Raw genomic sequence first — 15,078 nt, 5'->3', positions numbered from 1 at the left:
ATTTTCTCAGTGTTTCAATTACAGTAAATGATGACTTACAGTATTTTCACAGTGACATTATATTTCCCCTCATCCCTCTGAATATTTTTCCCATGTATTCAACGTTTACAATACTAATGCACTAATTTATTGACAGTGCCTCAAAAAAACTAAAAAGAAACACTTACATCCTGGGCAACACTGTGGAATTCAAGTGCTGCTTGTAATAGGTTCTGCCTGAATTCCAGCTGACTGGCCTGCCTGTAACACACATCACTCAGCTGTTGCTGCAATGCTTTCAATTCCACAAGGTCCTCCTCATCCCCTGCATTTAGAAGAGCTGCTATCTGCTGATTAAGCTCAACATAAACAGCAAACCACTCCTAGAAACACAAGAAGATGAAGAATTAAAAATGCCAAATACAATTTTATTTCTCTTAAATGGTATACATCCAACTGCGAGCTAATAAATAATCAGATTGAAAAAGGAGGTAATTACAGATTACACTGTCTCACAAAGAAGGAAAAATATTCCTAATTTCAAATCACATCTCAATAAAGAGCTTAGCAGATGTTGATACATGCATTGTAGTATAAAAAATGGTAGTGCAGAAAGATGAAAAGAGTTCAATGCATTAGTCTCAGCACAAACTTCCACCGAAAGTGGAATTCCACCATTTTAAAATTTCTGGTGCTTAAACGTCTACTGGTTTAGGGAAAGAAAAGATCACTTTTGCCAAGTGATCAGCTATTACAAAAGGCTGTTCACAGGACTATCCAGATGTTACCTTCAGTGACATGACTGAAACTAGCAATAACTTCTTTAAAATATTTAGAAAAAATACTGCTGTTGACAAAGTGGAAGTAATCTCTATCTTCTGAACAAAAGAGAGTCCATGCACAGAAACTTCAAAATGATCCTTGTTTCTTATTTAAGGAAAGCTTTATACTATTCAATATAAAATGTGCAAATTTGTTTTTCACATGGTTTGATTAATGAATACATAACATTTAGTTATGTGGTCCTATTGGTGTATTTGCAGAGGAAAATAATTCAAATATTTAACAATTTGGGGAGATTTAAAAACAGCTTGACACATCCAGATCACATTCACATCTTGCGTGACTGAGATGCCTGTAAAGCAAAACGTGTTTGCTCAACAGCTCTAATTTTGACCTTGAAGAGTCCTATGCATTTCTATGGAATAGCACCATCTCTTGGCCTGCAACACTTGATTTAATTTATATTCTTGTCTCACTCCTATTGGGATGTTTAGAGTTTTGTAAATCATGTCTTCATCTTTTGCATCATTTATTTACAAATCATGCAAAACGGAATATAAATATCCATATTCTGAATTTTTTTTCTTTTTTCCCAAAGCTGCCTCTACCATCTGCTCACAGAAAAAAAGAATATGAAAAGAGCAAGGAAGGGAACAAAGAGAAAGTAATGAAAAAGTTAAATTAGCAATCATTCAAAAATTTAAGAGCAGAATAAATCTCTCATCTGTCCCAAAAGGGGCAACTATGATGACATCATGTGAAAACTTCTTCCATTGTGACACGTGTACTGTAGATACACAGATTCAGCACAATCAGTTCACAGAACACACTTCTTTGACACTGAACATACAAACCCAGCTAAATGTGACATATAAACTGCAACATGAGAAGTCAAAAAAATTTAGATTAATATGTTTAAGGATTTTGGTTTTGGGGTTTTTTTTTTCAGGTTTTATTTTTAGGATTAAAGTAGGTAAGAGTTGCAGTAATTTATTTTGATCAAGCTGTCATAAAATTTAGGTACCAGAAAATCAGGTATAAAATTGTGTTTCTCATCTTTTTCATGAGAGAACTTAGGCACAGTTGTATGTGACAACTCAAACCCATAGAGCAAAGACCTGCTCAAAAAACAACAGTTCCAGTGTATTGCTCAAGAATAAAACTAGCAGAAAATTAACCCCCCCCCCAAAAATCCAACCACCCTTTCCCGACAAAAAAACCAAAAATACACCCTATGGAAATTATTTTTTTTCACTTCAGAGTAAATTGAAGCAAAAAAAAAAAAATCTTCAAAACAAATCAAACATTTTTGTAAGTCTCTTTAAAATACTATAATCAACATTAAACAGAAAGTGATGAAAGAAAGCAAGCATACAAGCTGTCAATTCAATTATTAGGAGAGGAAAAAAAACAGAAAAACAATGGAAGAGGAAGCATACACTAAAAATCAAAGGAAAAGGCAAAGCACGTTTTTCTAGCACTGTTGACAAGAAATGGTTTTAATCTCTAAAGGCATCAAAATTTAAGGTAGGACAGTGGTCTTCCAATTACTTCTTTTGATATAAAATTAATTCTTTTTCTGACTGCTATTTCTGCAAACTCCTGCCAGTACCTGAGAACCAAGCTACATTCCATGCTGCCAGTGCTTCAGCACACTCTAGGCAGCCTGCAAACTTCAGTGGCATTTCAATGATTTCAAGGACTGCATTTAGCCCCAGCTCAATCACAGTTCTCTGTCATAGGTAACCAAGTGAAAACAAATATGTTCAGTCTTGTTTACTCTTTTCAGTTTGAAATAGCAATACAACAAAAAGACACTCAAATTTATTTTTGTCAATGAAATAGGTAGTCTAAGGTGTTTCTGTTGTTTTTTTTTTTTTCTTTTTCACCTTTCCAATTAGGATTTCAACTGCATGATGTTTTACACTTCAGGAGGTACAGGTTTCCACACTGCTTGAAGAAATGGCAAGACAGAGGAGATGGGATTTACTTAACCAAACACAGACACCTGCACTGCTGCATCCAGCAAGGAAACCACACTCACTGAAGGTGGAGTAAGTAGAGCTAATGTTGTCTAGGGTGCTGTGTTTCTCAGATTAAAGGTTTAGGGGTTTTTTTGCCGCCCCTTAAATTACATCCAAAAACCTATAACACAGTGACTATTTTTGTTGCCATGACTGCAAACAGAACTTAGGAAAAGTAGACAGAATTGTCAATGTCTACATCAAGGAAAGTCAGAAAAGGTGAACAGCACTGTGAGCAAAACTCACTTTGGGAGCACTGAATATTCATAACCTAATTATAGTTAATCATTTGATGGAAAGACAAAATTCCGCTGAAGCTTAGGAAGTATTCAAAATTAGAAGCAAAGGCATCAAGTTAATGTAGTTACAAAATAGCATCCTCATGATTTCATTATGAAAGTAAAGTATATCTAAAGTCTCGATCAATGAAAGTTTTAAGCCAGTTTCAGTGACTGGTAGTTGTAGTCTAATAGAGACAAAAATATTAAGTTATTCACCTGAGAAGTGCAGGACTTCTCAGACATTTTGGCAGAGAGGAAAAAAATAAATTTATTCCTTCTACTCTACGTGAACTGCTGTACCATACTAAACCCAAGAAAAATCACAGATAGAAATCTGTATTTTTCTACAATGGAAAAAATAATATACAAATATATTGAGCATATTAGTTCTATAACTGCTCAGGTAATTTCCTCTGTAACTCATAACATCTACGTTATTATATTATATATCATAACACTATGCAAAATTCCTAGATACTCATAACCAAAATACATTGCTCATAACCACATGCATTTAGAATTATTTTGATACTTGAAAAGGGTATGGGAAATCTCACACTGTGCTGACTCTCAATCTCTTCATGTTTCTGTTGCAAAGCTTGTGAAGCTCTAATGGAATCTCCTATTCCCCACTGGGTTCTTAGTTGTTCTGATCCAGGTCCTTCAAGCCAATTGACTACCTGTCAGTACGATAAAGATGATAAAAACAAAGGAGCAAATCAATTACACAAAAACTGGTGTAAACAGAATTTTGTAGCATAAGCAGAAATACAAATAAGCATATGTTTATGAAAAAAAACAGAGTTTTTCAGCTCTGTAAAAATCTTGTTGTTGAATCCATTCACATCCTTCAAAGTTTCAAATAGAAACTACTTTTCATTGCCCTTAGCCTGTCAGCTCCATGAAAACAGGTGGCAGCTACGACAAGATTTTTCATCTAGACAATTGTCATTTCATATCTCTTGTCAATAAAAGAGCTCAAAACACAATGATAATGGACCTCTTGTGTTCAAACCAGATTTTTTTTTGCCCAAGTGATTACAATGCACAGTTGTGTTCAACCTCACATCTGAGAACTTTCTCCTTTTATTGCTGAATAAACTAACACTCAAGTACACGATACATACATATTTGTTGCAAAATTAAACTTGCATACCAACTTGCTCTATTCAAATAACAAAAACCTGAGGTTTTTTTAGCCACATCTCATGGAATTTGTCTTTGCAGGGTCACAGCAACACAACTCTGGACTATAGCATTTGATTTATTATTACTTTGAAACTATTTTTTGCTGCAAATATTACACAAAGCAAAGCAGAATGTTTCAAATCTTGCTTTCCTTACACACATTTGAATTATCAGATGATACCTATGGAAAAATTTCCTAATAAATTTTTAAATATCTGGGAAACAAGAGATAGCTGCTATGAAACCAAGTGCAGAAGTCACTTACTACTGGAGTCCTGAAGTAAGGAAATGAAGGAATACCTTCAGATTCTGAACCTTAATAAAAAGGCATAGGAAGCCAGCTTCCTGTCTTTAATGTGACTTTTGTTTAAACATTGATCACAAAACAGCTTCACACAGGTTTTCAGGAAACATAATACAATACACAATGTAACCCCATAACCACGAAGACAAATGAAACAAGGACTAATTGGACCATTTTCCTAGTGCTGCTAGACTGCACTGCAGCAGTAATCAAGAGCAATCATTGTTAGAGAAGGCTACTCAATTCACTCCAGCTTTGAGTCATTATCTATCTGCCTTCCCACTGCCCTTTCTGCTCCATGCCAAAGCACTGTTTCAGAGAATATATTCATTCCTCCAAAAGTATTCTGAGTCTTCCTTGCTTTTATCATTACTAGGACAAATTAAGACTCTACAGCTACAGGTTCTTTTTTGTTTAAAGAGAAACTTCCTGTTGTGCTCAGCACCTCTGCACAGCTGTTATGGGTTAAATATAGAACTGGCCTAGAAGGGAAGGGTCCCTGATGTCCCCCTCTAAGGTCAGAGTGGCCTGAAAAACTTACACATGGAAATGACAGTTCTCATGCAAGTCTGCAACAGTGGACAAGGCTACTGCTTAGCAATTGCCCTCTCTGGCCAAGACCCAAAATCACCTCCCCATGACAAGTTTCCAGCAACTACTGCAACTGTTTAGGCCAGAGCACATGGCTTGTTCTTGTGACAGATGCTTAAACTGAGGAAGGAAGAGTTACTAGGGGACACACAGAGAAATGTGATGTAATTTTCATAAAATAAACTTTTAAATCATTAATGACAAGACTACTGCAAGACCTCACAATTTTTCTGAATTAAGATCAGAAAAATAGTAATTAACACCTCTGCCTAAGGAGGGACAAAGCCTGAGTTTATCCTAACCTACAGTTACAATAATAAGCAGCATTTAGAAAAACTGCTTATTACAAAATATCTGACAATCATAGAATCCTATACATTACAGAACGAAAGACAAAGGAGAGGGAAGCAAAACCATGGAACAGAAGCAAAAGGGTAATTCAAAAGAGAGGGTAGGATATTGAAGGCATAAGGGAGAGACTTGGTTTTGGATAAGAAGGCTTTGAGAGAGGAGTAAGAACTAAGCACATCTCAATAAGGAGAAGCAGCAAGTAGTGAAACTGAGACAGGAACACAAAAGCAAGCCAGGAGTGGTTAGCAATATAAGATAGTGCACAAATAAAGAAATAGGAATGTAACTCTAAAGAAAGCTAGCAGAAGATCAAAACATAAAAGGAAAAAATAACAGCAACACAAAGGAAACACATCCATTCTAATTAAAGTACTGCAAGTGCTCTTATATGGCAACTAGTATTTATTTTGTCAAAATTAATTCCATGGCAACTTTGCCTCCATTGGCTTCCTTCTGTACATCATTAGCTTCTTACAGTTAGCCTTTAACTCTTTCTATTAGCCTAATTTTTTGCCATAAATCCAAAGGAAACTAAATAGTTTCCTAGATTTAGTAAGTTTTTCTCAAATATTTGTATGCCATTTAGAAAGCTTCTAAATGCACTTTAAAAAAACGGATTAGCTTGGCAAAACAGCAAAATGCATTCTTCCTCTGTACTGAAACTCAGTTCACTTGCCAGGTAACATCTGTAGCATACACAGAGCAAACAAGCAACTATTTCTGCTACAAATATTGAAAAATGAAGCTGAATAATGGTAAATAATTCTATTTAAATGCATTATCAATGTCAGCTTGCCAAAGTACGATAAAAATCACATCTTGTTCAACTACTAAAACTTAAACACAGGATAAGAACCTCACTTGATTATACCCAAAGCTGTGCTGATATGCTCTATATAGGATTATATTAATCTCTCATATTTTTAATACTCAATATATCAACAAATGACATCTGCTTTTTAGATTTTTTACAGTAATCGAATTACTGTAGAAATTAAAATTATCTACTCAATAGATTTCTATTTTCACTGCTAGACATGACAAAATTGATTAGTTTTTATTTTTACCCATATCTACAATGCTGTAAAGTGCAAATACTCGACTTGCACTCCTCGTGCATTAGCAATGGCAATGTTGAAAGGTTAAAAGCAATTATCTATTCCATTTTCTGCATATTCAAACTATACAGAATCTTAAAAATATACATATCTAATTTCAAGTGATAAACACATGAAGAATAAATTAATTCCATCTCCTTGATTTTCTCTACTGACACTCTGCTGAGAAAATGTTGAAAGTGCTAATTACATGGCTGTTTCCAAAGGACCAAACCAGTTCATCACGATCTTTAACATGCAATTGATTAGGAAGTTTCTATTATTGTCAGGGTGTTCCTGAAATGCAGACAGTTTAAGCACTTCAGTTTAGGTTAAATCGCCAAGCATTAGACAAATAAAGGAATAAATAATGGCTTGTCTTCAGCAACAGGAACTTTAAATGACATAGACAGGGGAAGGTTTTCAATTCTCAAGCAAAGCTGACGCTCAGTTTCTCTCCTGCCAGCAGGGTAAGGATTTGCTCCTCCAACAATGCAGCCATGCACTGCCACACTGTGCAGCACAGGGGCAGCCCCAAGGCAAGAGAGCACATTTATAACAACCTCCACATAACAAAATAGCCTTTGGAAAGTCACTGTGGCAGCCACAAGGTAAAGCACTGAGTGAACCTAGCACACTGACGGGAGGCATTAAGGCCTCCCCTCTGATTTTCGCAGAAGTCACAGTCTGGGACTTGAGCTCAAAACTCCACCTCACCACATTCAGGACGAGCTCCAAGCTTACCTGCATTACCTTCTGCTGAATCTCCTCTAGCTGTGTGCGCTTGCTTCGCTGTCTACAAACCTCCTGGTAGCGGGTGTACTGCTCTCTGAGCGAGTCCAGCAGCTTCATGACCTGTGGCTGAGCCAGCAGCTCGTCATCCATCGGAGACCAGGACACCCCTCCATCAGATCCATTGAACCGCCGCTGCTGCAGCTCCGAGAGCAACTCGTGACCTTAGAGAATACGTAGAATGATGTGGTTCATCTCGATTCAAAGAACAAAACTACAAAAATTAGTAGTAAGATTGCCTGCTTTTAAACCATCAACAGTACATTTTTACAGCTAATGATCTGTCATACATTGGGCACATTTAATGATAAAACTTCATGCAGAGCTTTGGTCACAGTCTGTGGGGCTGGATCAGTCATAAAACAGAAGAAAAGAAATGTGGTATATTTCAGATCTAGAATATCTGAACATTCTAACATTCAAATTGACAATAGCATCGATAAATGTAAAGAAAATTGTAAAGCACAATCCTGAGTCTGAAACAACTCTGAAGTATTGATTTACTTCAAAATGGTAAGCAGCATCCAAAGTATTTCTCTCAAACAATTAATGTTCTTATATTGAATGAATGCTCTAAACGGAGGCACTAAAAATCTGACTATATAATTTCTGTGTTGTCTTTCAGGATTTTTATATCAAGTACAACTCTTTCATAGAAAGTGTGAAGCTGAATAACAACTATTTTTTCAGTGTTCTATTTTCACCTGTCTTGCCCTTTTCTTTATGCTCTTAGGCATCATATCAGGGTACAGACTCTCAAATTGCAGTGACTTCCATACACACAAAAATAGCATGTTTGGCTATTTAATCTTTTGCTTCAACTGTTTGAAGAATGTTACTGTTGTGTTAAACTTCTCAGTACGTAGACACCACACTACAAGTAAACCCAGATCATTGATTTGTTCCTCAAAAGCTCAGTGAAACACAAAATAAAACAGTGTTTGGTCACTAAAGAGATGTTGGTGTGAAAGTGAAAATGAGCCTGTTGGAGATCATTAGTTCTGCAGGTCTTAAAATGGTAACATGACAGTTCACTAAAAGAAAAAAACTACTACTTGAGTAATAGTAATACCTCAAGGAAAATGCAGAAACAAAAGTCTAAGTTCAACTGCTATTATTGAGACATTCAAAATGCCAAGGGCTTTGAAGATTGCAGCAAATAACTTTAAATTACTCAGCATATATTACTGTGAAATGAAAATGTTTTAAGAATTCAAATATATTTTGCTGTACTACATGAAAAACATCTTGGATTTCATCTTTTATAACACTCCACAGATAGGCACAGATAGTTGCAGAGCAAACAGACTTTTTTACAAGTTTGTTCTACTGGGGTAATTTTGAAATTTTATTGTATTGTTTCAGCAGCAAAGGATCAGCATTTTTACAGGTAAAAACATCTTTTGAACTAAGTTCTTATCAAATTCTATGAACTATATATATGGATTTGGAGCTTGTGAAAAGAACAGTACTGTAGTTATGGAAGACAGAAGCCTTTTATCTAAACCCTCTGTTCACATCTATCCTTAGGAGATAAAAATTTAACTGGGGAGAGTAAAATTTTTCGTTTTCTCAGCCTTTCAATACTGTGACTCTAACAGAGAAAGGTTGCCTCTTAAAACTCCCATGATTTAATCACAGAATATGCTGAGTTGGAAAGGAGCCATAAGGATCATCCAGTCCCATGGAAGTTATGAAACTTCATAGCACCAAAAAAATTCATTAACAGAATTAAGAAAACAGAGAATGCATATACACTAATGGGCTAAGGAACCATCTGCTTACACAAAATTGGAAGTGTTGTTTCGTCCAAAAATCTTCCTATTACACAATTAGGCTAAAAATCTGGTGACACTCTCTACAGACACTTCATGTTTTAAAAACTTCAAAGACCAGAGCAAGAAATGATTGTTTCACATTTTAACTCAAACCAGTACTATCCCAAACCTAGATAAGCTAAATCTTTACATAGAGGGCACATAAAGCCACTGTGACAAGTGTTACATGTGATCCACACATTGGTTTATAGGAGGCTATAGGGTAAAAATTCTAAATATTCAGACTCTGATCACCACCTAACACTATGCATTACTTCTTATTCCACAAAGGTACTAATCAAAAAAAAAAAAAAAAATTCCAGTCCAAATAGAAAGACTATTGTACTTTATTGTCAATAGGAATTTCATCCTAAATCAAACATGTTAAAGAATCCCAAATCATTTAATGCTGAATAGAGAGTCCAAGAAGTGAAGTATGCTTCACTTTTTTGACAGATGATCAGCTCAGAACTAGACTGATGCAAATTGTCAGAATTGTGCAGGAAAATGGTGGCTACTGAGATGAATTTATTCTATAAGCCGAATATATTGATATCGGCTAGAAACAAAGCATTCCCAAACTTCAACATAATAGCTAAGGTAATATTGTAAAGATGTTAGTGGGATTATAAAAATATGTATTTAAAAAGACATGTTTGGAATTCTGCCATTTCTTAGCACCACTTTTTTAACCCAAAGATTACAGTTGATAAGTTTGCTACATTGTGAAGATGGCTAAGATAACAACTGTGCCCTTTGTGCTTTCACTTGGGGACTAAAATGAATGATGTCACTTTACTAACCAACATTCTGATTTTTTGACTTACTATACCTGTCTGCAATACCGTCTCAGGATCAACTGATGGAAGGAAGTTCAAATCTATTGATCTTTGAAAAAACAACAAACACATTATTAAAATTTGTATTACAGTAGCACTAAAAGCTTCAGCTAAGGCTAGAACTACCTAATGGTCTTAAAAGACCAAGTTTTCTTCTCACTTAGTAAAGCCCTCACTTTTTCAACTCATTGAATCAAAACAAAAGCGGAGGTGCATGTAATCAGTTGACTGAGCATCCATCTACAGACAGACTCACCTATTTTGTAATCTACATTATAAAGGTTTAGAATTTCTTTACACATTTCAAGGTATTTAAGGTGCGTCATTTTTTCAGTATTTTCTGGAATTCAAATGAAACCTTATATCCAAAAGCACTGATTTCAAAAAGTGAATCACATACCTCTCTCTCTCTTGTTGAGTTCCTTTATCACTTCCATTGTTAATCAGAGCAAGCTCATCCAGTAAAGATGTTGATTCTTTTGTGAACTTTTCAAATACCTAAATAAGACGAAGGTTTTGATTTAAGAAACAAAAATTTTAGGTAGTTGTATTGAAGGCATCAGTACAAATTTATCCAGTGGTTCCATTAGTATACTTCAGTCTCTACACAGTGTAATTATTTCCAAGCATTCAGATGGTAGGGAGGAAATAACAGAAAACAAAGTTTTGTTCAGAGAACACTTAAGAGCACTCAGATTCCTTAGGGAGACAGTAAATATTACACTGAATATAATGAACACTGAAAAAATTTGAGATACCTGCAAAATCTGTAAGATCTTATGGACATATTTAGTCTACATCTTCATTTTAGACTTTAATAATGCTAGAGAATCCAAGCATGCTACAGAACTACTGGACAGCTTACTTGGAATGATTAAAATAATTTTGTAAAGATTCCAGCTTCTAATCACTATTAAAATAGGCCATATTGTAATGAATAATTGAAATAAAAGAAAAATGTATTATATTATATAAAAAGTTTATATAGAATAAACCAAAATAGCCTCATAAGTTTTATTGTACTCAGGGGCATCTGATCTCAGGTAACACGTGTACAGTCAAGTGTACAGTCACTGTGTACTGTTCAGACAATTCCTCTGTACTTGACTTCTGAGGGTTGGTTTTGCTTTTTAACAGAACCGAGCATAACTGGCTGCCTTACGTGACATGCAGTAACTTTCAGGTCTTTTTGCTGCTATTAAATTATTGATCAATAGCTTGCCAATAAACTTTCCTTAACTTATCCAGGACTACTTAAAATTTCAGGGGAAAGCAGGTGCAGTTGCACTTGGAGATCCCCCCTGGAAACACATATTTTAAGAACAGATTACACAGGAAGGGAGCATGCTGAGTTAATAAAGATTAAATATTGTTTTGAAAATTCAATTTAAATAACTGAAAAGCAAGTATCAATTAAGAAAAGATTAAGAATGTTCTGGAGAGCTATGCACACCAACAGCTGCTTAAACAATTTGTGCTGATAAATAATTAAAGGGTTAAAGTTGCTCCTAGACATTTACTGCTTCTTGGACTACTGGGGAAACTGTGCTGACAGAGGTTTTTGTGTAGGACAGCTTAAAACCACAGAAACCAAGATCTAACTGATAACCCAGGAGGATCTGCAAAGTCCCAAGTATTTTCTCCTTGTTTCAGTCTTCTCCTAGAGCAGCCAATTTCCCCTTATAGCAACTATACCACAAACTCCGTCTCTTCTAGAGTTACTGTTACTAAAAGAGCTTCATTAAGGAACTGGTTATTCTACAAATTGATACATTAGCTTTATCATCCCTTGAGTAAAGGCAGCATTATTTATCACAAGACTATTCATGTAAATGAACTGCACGACTATACACGTGACCATTTCCTACACAAATAAAAATTTCAGGGTTTAAGAAGGAGACATCAAAAAACCCCTGAACCCCCAAACACGCAGATAACTAACCAGCCTCTTATTCAACCAATCCATGTGATCATAGGTGAGAGTTCCTCCAAAATCTTCTGTTAGTTGGCATGGTTCTATGTATCGAGTCAGCTTGTTAGCAGATACTAAAATAACCTGCAACAATAAAATAGGTCATTTGTAGGTAATGCTCATGGCTTCCTGATGTACCTGAGAAGTGTGCCTAGAGATACTGAGCAGATCTTTCTGTGATTCAGATCTTACTGCTAAATGTTTAAATGAAATATGGCTGTTTGCAATTAATGTGGGTCTAAACCAGACAGGTAATTCTGACATGGGGTGTATACCTCATGCAAAATGCTGTAAGACCATCATCCTTCCCACCTTCTCTATTTACAGTGGGAAAAAGAAATGTGTTGCCTGGATATCTGTTCTCTTGCTGGGAACTGATGCTTTGTGATTAAGTCATATACCACACTACCTATTTCCAGTGAATATAGCAGCAGGCTATCATACTACAGAGCACTTAGTGTTTTTACCACTCTCTGGCAATACTTTCAGTCCCAGAGGTTAGTTTGTGCCATAAAAGTTAAGTGCCTGCATTTACTGTACAAATATGCTCAGCAAAAGTTGGATCAGTCATACTCTTTCCATGACCAGTCAAAAATTCAAATCTTAGTATGCTTAAAAGCCTGAGTCATTCACTCAGAAGACAAATCTAGTTCATCAGCTACCTCAGGCCACACAGGAAAACACAGGTCCACTGCTATGTGGAAAACGAAATTCTTGCTTTTATTTCTGCATTTTAGAGGCTCCTGAACAAGCCGTATTCATATAAGCCTAAACCAGAAGCTGGCAGCACAGCCTGCTTCGATGAATGATATGCTAAGCCTGGAACAATTCCTGTGGAAAAAACCCCCAAGAACAACCTCTCTATGGAAGCAGGCATATTGGCAATATATAGCCAGAAACAAAAGAAAAAAAGGAAAGGAAATTTCCATAACCCATCAAATCATTCACATACTCTTGCAGGGCACAAGAATATGTGGAAAGAGCTAACTAGAGAGAGGCTTCTATTCCAGCTCCATTTCCCTGCAGATACTGAAACTAAAGAATTCAGTGTAGCTCTGAACAAACAGTCTATTATTGCAGAGGAAAACCTTTCAGCAACATCCAAATATACACTATTGTCCTGTACTCTTAATGGTACATGGCTGCTGTAAATGGAATTGGCTAGGAGTTTCTTTAAGTAATGCCAGTAACCAACCCAAACCCCAGAGGATTCTACGTCCAAGAAACAAGGAAAAAAAAGCCTTTGTTCTTCCTTCTTTTGGCACTAGTTTATAGTTTAGGTAACTTTTAACATTCATCTCTATGAATTCATTAAAAAAAAAAAAAGAAAACTAATTTTGGTATGGACATTTTGGTATGGAAACTAAAGCAAACAGGGCAGCTAGTTCTCATTACTGAAATACAAGTTTTGAGAAGATCCAAATAGCCCGACAAAATAAATGGACTGCATTGACACCACTTATTTCAGATTTTTTTAAAAACAAAATATTTTCTACATCTTGACTTTGAAAATTAAAAAGTTCCACCTCATTAGTAAAGCCTGTTGAAACTTAAAGCATTACTCCCAAACCCATTCATTCTGTAGGTTTCTGATTTAAAAAACACTTATTTCTTAAACTGTTTATTGACTGTTCACTGGCTAGCTGCTAAAATCCTGTCTGAACTTTTCACAACATAAACAAACATTTGAATTTTTGACTAGGTCGTGGCAGAAATGAAGGCTCCTGAACTGAATTTAGCTCTTGCTCTAAGCCTGAACTAGTGGCAGTGCTAACCTAACATCCTCTACATCCTTTAAATTAGTAAATTAGCATTGATATTTTCTAGGTGTCAAAAGTGCAGTTTGCCTCTCTGAAGCTTCAGAAATAATGTTTTAATCAACTGCTACAGATTAATAGTAGAAATATAAGTACACAGACCAAGAGCCAAAGAAGAAAAAAATGTTGAAAAATGCAACGTGCACAGTGAGAAGACATTTCTCTTTTACAGATATGAATTCTACTTCAAGCCCAGCAGACTTCTGCTGTCAGGTTTGCAAAATGTTTCAAAATCCAAACAGAGCAATTATCTTTGGCCTTTTGTGAAAATAGATGTCAAAATACCCCACCCTAGAAAAACTGTCCCTTATGAATTAGTGTTTCACGTTTGCCTTTGAATTTCACCCTCCAACGTATTACCACAGGTAAAGATAAGGTCATTGACAGCTGTAAAAACAGAAATAACTCTGTTTGCTTGCAACTGAAATGATTTTTTTCTTTTCCTTTTTTTTCCCAAACTATGTTAACTCCAGAAAAAGGGGGGAAAAAAAGCAGCTTTCATAATCCAAAGTAAAAGCCCTTGGACAGCAGATTATAGCTGGATGTTAGAATGAAGAGCTTAAATTTCCCAAGGGAGAAACAAATAGGTCTGGACAGATGGTAAGACAGAAAAAAAAAGTATAAATTATTGAACCCTTTAATCTTTGCTTCCCTTCCCATTTGATCCACCCACTTCTGACAGCAGGGACAGCTAATAAGCTGACAGTGACAGTAGGTTTCAAACATGTCCTGTTTGCTACTGACCAGAGTCATGGAATCATCATCTGCACTCAGATCTTTTTAAACAACTCTGGAAGAGTGGTAGCAGCTCTCATCCTTGCACTACTCTAGTCAGTAAACTTGCTCTGTACAATATTGGCCTGCTAAATCCTTGTGAAAGCCTTTAAAGAAATAATTCAGAACAGCGCTTTGGGAAAAGTAGAAGTGCAGTATTTTAATAAAATCAAAACAGACTTTGCTGTCAAGCAAAAGAAGAAAGACAAAGCTAAAAACATGGACTGCAAAGTCTTGTGCCTTAAGTGCAAAATTCTATTTCTCAGGAGTCAAAATACAGGATTTTGATCCATGCAACATGTATCTTTGGTAATAAGAAAGCTTTAAATACTGTTCGTGGTAAGCTGATCTCTCTATGTCATTTGCTGTTTTCTGCAGTTATCAGTGATCATCTACAAGGGGATAGAGGCAGAAGTCAAGATGAGAGAAGAATTCTAGATATTCAAGAGGGCACATAAAAGTGCTCCCA

At 35.8% G+C, this 15,078-nt stretch overlaps 1 protein-coding gene across 7 annotated transcripts in view; it reads right to left on the bottom strand.

The window, feature by feature from the left end:
• Positions 1-15,078, bottom strand: part of SESTD1 (SEC14 and spectrin domain containing 1) — a 51,069-nt gene that overhangs the window by 11,070 nt on the left and 24,921 nt on the right. For all 7 annotated transcript variants that reach the window (XM_088167958.1, XM_088167954.1, XM_088167956.1 and 4 more), the window contains 6 exons: positions 11,989-12,102; positions 10,447-10,544; positions 10,040-10,095; positions 7,343-7,554; positions 3,625-3,747; positions 168-362 (listed from right to left, as the gene is read on the bottom strand). In XM_088167958.1, coding sequence (XP_088024084.1) covers positions 168-362; positions 3,625-3,747; positions 7,343-7,554; positions 10,040-10,095; positions 10,447-10,544; positions 11,989-12,102 — 798 coding nt within the window. The remainder of the gene's footprint in view (positions 1-167; positions 363-3,624; positions 3,748-7,342; positions 7,555-10,039; positions 10,096-10,446; positions 10,545-11,988; positions 12,103-15,078) is intronic.

Source organism: Sturnus vulgaris, chromosome 7 (assembly GCF_052056855.1).
Source record: "Sturnus vulgaris isolate bStuVul1 chromosome 7, bStuVul1.hap1, whole genome shotgun sequence".
NCBI classification, from domain to species: Eukaryota; Metazoa; Chordata; class Aves; order Passeriformes; family Sturnidae; genus Sturnus; species Sturnus vulgaris.
Note: the sequence above shows the minus strand (reverse complement) of the source record. Positions and strands in the feature narration are given on the sequence as shown.